Source organism: Amphimedon queenslandica, unplaced genomic scaffold, assembly GCF_000090795.2.
Source record: "Amphimedon queenslandica unplaced genomic scaffold, v1.1 AMPQUscaffold_13183, whole genome shotgun sequence".
In the NCBI taxonomy this organism is placed as follows: Eukaryota; Metazoa; Porifera; class Demospongiae; order Haplosclerida; family Niphatidae; genus Amphimedon; species Amphimedon queenslandica.
This window is the reverse complement of record NW_003546581.1, coordinates 81340-84434: the sequence shown is the minus strand read 5'-3', so window position 1 is coordinate 84434 and position 3095 is coordinate 81340. Positions and strand designations below refer to the sequence as shown.

The 3095-nt window shown below is 35.3% G+C and overlaps 1 protein-coding gene across 1 annotated transcript; it reads left to right on the top strand.

Annotated features, from left to right (window-relative positions):
* The first annotated feature begins 807 nt into the window (after positions 1-807).
* On the top strand, positions 808-3019 carry LOC109584655 (uncharacterized). The gene is made up of 7 exons (XM_020000471.1): positions 808-962; positions 1367-1766; positions 1817-1924; positions 1980-2099; positions 2235-2306; positions 2351-2572; positions 2840-3019. The coding sequence occupies exons 2-7, from the start codon at positions 1419-1421 to the stop codon at positions 3017-3019; spliced, it is 1050 nt and encodes a 349-aa protein (XP_019856030.1). The 5' UTR covers positions 808-962; positions 1367-1418.
* The last annotated feature ends 76 nt before the right edge of the window (positions 3020-3095 follow it).

Here is a 3095-nt window from a genome sequence, read left to right as displayed (position 1 = left end):
TGGATCACAGTGACACTCATCAATGAGATATCTCATCACATCAACATGATTACCTCGTGCAGCCCAATAAAGACAAGTCTCACCATCATAATCTCTTTCGTGTGGGTCACAGTGATATTTAGTGATGAGATCTTTTGTAACATCTAACCAGCCATTCCATGAAGACAAATGAAGTAAACTAACATTATCACAGAGATATCTTCTTTTAATTTTATTTGGTTCCTTCACTAATGGTAGTAAGTGAACAGCTTCTTTATGATATCCTCTCTCAAACGCAGTCCAACACTTGTCCTCTAACGACATCTTGTGATCAGTTAATTAGATTCATTGATACCCACCCACACACATGAACAGGAATTCATAGTACACTATACACACATTATGAATATCATTATGAGAGAAAATGAAAAATAATTTAACATACATACATGAATGCGTACATAACATACATATACAGAATACAGTACTGTATAGCTCCTAATTTTTGTCTGTCAAAAATTTTTTCACAATCTTAATCTCTTGTTAAAATTAATTTTGGTCGATAAAATTTTTATCATATTTATTATAAATTTGTATACTAACCACGTGGAGCAAAAATTTTGTAGGTTAAAATTTTATCAAGCAAAATTCTTGATGAATTTGATGTAGTTTTTGACTGAAAAAAAATTTGAAAACTTTGAATTTGAAAATTTTATGTTAAAGCAGTTCAGTTGTTATGCTTTTACCAAGAATTAGCAATGAAATCATCTTATTTAATTACTATTTTGAATTAATGCTACAATTACATTGTGTCTCTGTGTTACTATTAATATTAATGTGTGTTAGTAATGTTTGTTACTATTAATAGATGATAGTTATGGAAGTGACAAGAGGAAGAGCAGCAGTGAGTCCTTACCTTCTCCTCCTCCCATTCCTCCTGATCAACTGGATGCAGCTGTTAACCTTCTCTCATCAATAATAAAGTAATTTATTAGTAATTTATTCATGTACATGTACATCAATTGTGTTTAGTTAATTTAGTTAATGGTCATAACCGTATAGTGCTTTAATTTTGCGGAGCTAAAATTTTGCGGATTGATAAAAATCAATTTTTCACGGAAATAATTTTTGCGGATTCGCAATGTTAGTGCCATGCCTTTAATGGCAATTGAAATTTTAGTGGATCTTTAATTTCACAGTTTCATGCTAACCGCAAAAGTAGCAAAAGTTAATTTAGCTCCTCGAAAATAATTCAGTTAATGGTCAAAGTTAACTAAAATTAAGGAAAAACTGTACAATTGGTAGAGCCAAACTTCCAATACAATAAATACATTAATACTAAGTTGATAATTTATTATTATTTATTTATTTATTTATTTATCTTTAGACGCAATCACATCAGTGAACATAATCAACAATTTGCTGGTCAACTTCTACGAATGACACTCAACTTCCTTTTAAGATTCATTAAAACTCATTCCAATACCAGCAGAATGGGAACCAAACCCTCAGGAACCAATGAACCAGAAGTGACGTCCCTCAGGCGGAGTGAGAGCCAGGCCAGTGAGGACTCATCATGCTTAGAAACCTCTTTTAGAAACCCTGGGACTGGGTTCATATCGTCCAGTGAAATAACGTCCCACATTCACAGTCTTAGAGAATACCTGCCTAAAGGTAATACACTGATCAGTGACCCTAAGAGGAAGGGGGAGGAGGAAGGGGCGGAGTTTGACCATCTCTTACACATAATGGTGAGAAAGGAATCATGGGACCACGCCTCCACTGAAGTAAAATTAAATTACTAAAAAATTAATATATTTGCTACTTCTATTTTTAGACTGTAATTCAGCGATCATTAGTAACTGGTAATGTACCACTAGGTCAATCCTATCTCATTCATAGGTCGTTTAAAGGGGAGGAGTCACCACACCCACAAGATGAAGCAGTACATTAAACACCTTATTGTATTGTATTGTTTATTATTGACTCCACCTACTTAGAGCCACACCCACACTGATGAAGTAACGATTAGTAGTTTGAGTAGTGTTGGTATCAGTTTGATAATGAAGACATTCTGTGAGAAGAATATAAAACAAGCAATCACCTTCATCAGACAAATGGTACGACAGTAACGTACATCTTTATTTTATACCCTCTCCCTCCCTCTCTCTCTCTCTCTCTCTCTCTCTCTCTCTCTCTCTCTCTCTCTCTCTCTCTCTCTCTCTCTCTCTCTCTCTCTCTCTCTCTCTCTCTAGGGTGCTAACGTACAAAACTCCATTAGATATTTATTCCAAAATACTTTTCAAAAGCAATTGCGAGATACTCTGGTAATTAATTATACATTTTCTGTAACTTTAATAATGTTTTGTAGGCGGAGCTAATGACTGAGAACGGCTGGTTGACCTCCATAGAACAAGATGCTCTTGAGTTTTTAAAAATGTTAGAGACGTACTATCCTACCTACGTCTATGAGACTGCAAAGATGATTTATAACAGCTCCAGTGACCACTCGTACCAGCCACCAGTGACCACTCTATCACCAGTGAACAGCACTGGGAATGTACTGGACATGTACCCGGAGACATTTGGAGGAGTAAGGGAGAGGGAGAGGGAATTTATTACATTTTCTGATGCATATACATGTTCTTATGTTGCGTAGAAAGTTTGAGCTGATTCTGATAAAAATTGGATTTTTTATGAATTTTTAAAGTTGCTCCAAAATCGGACAAAAGTCCCTGTACTATAGTCAAGCCTTCAAAACATCAAAAATGCTAAAAGTGTCCTACATGTACTTGTGTATGAGTAGATGTACATGCATACATGTATTTTTGCTAATTTCATTCTCATAATTTGGTTCCAGGATCACCCACTAGTATGGGAACCAGTCTCCAATCCTCTATCTCCAGCCAGTGAGTCACAGAGAGGACTGTATCTTGAGACTCCACTGGTATCAGTTCTGAGGTGGAACAATGAAACGAGACAGAGGATACTGTTTGATGCTGTCGTCATATCAGGAACAAGCAAAGGTAGAACTACATGAATATATTATAGTGTTTTAATTTGGTGGGGCTTGATTTTAAAATGTAGTGATTTTTTGATATCAAAATCTCCTATCA

Coding starts and splice junctions, on each gene's coding strand:
- LOC109584655 (XM_020000471.1), top strand. CDS start 1,419: ATGACACTCAACTTCCTTTTAAGATTCATTAAAACTCATTCCAATACC. Junction 1,767..1,816: donor GGGACCACGCCTCCACTGAA/GTAAAATTAAAT, acceptor TTCTATTTTTAG/ACTGTAATTCAGCGATCATT. Junction 1,925..1,979: donor CACACCCACAAGATGAAGCA/GTACATTAAACA, acceptor CCACCTACTTAG/AGCCACACCCACACTGATGA.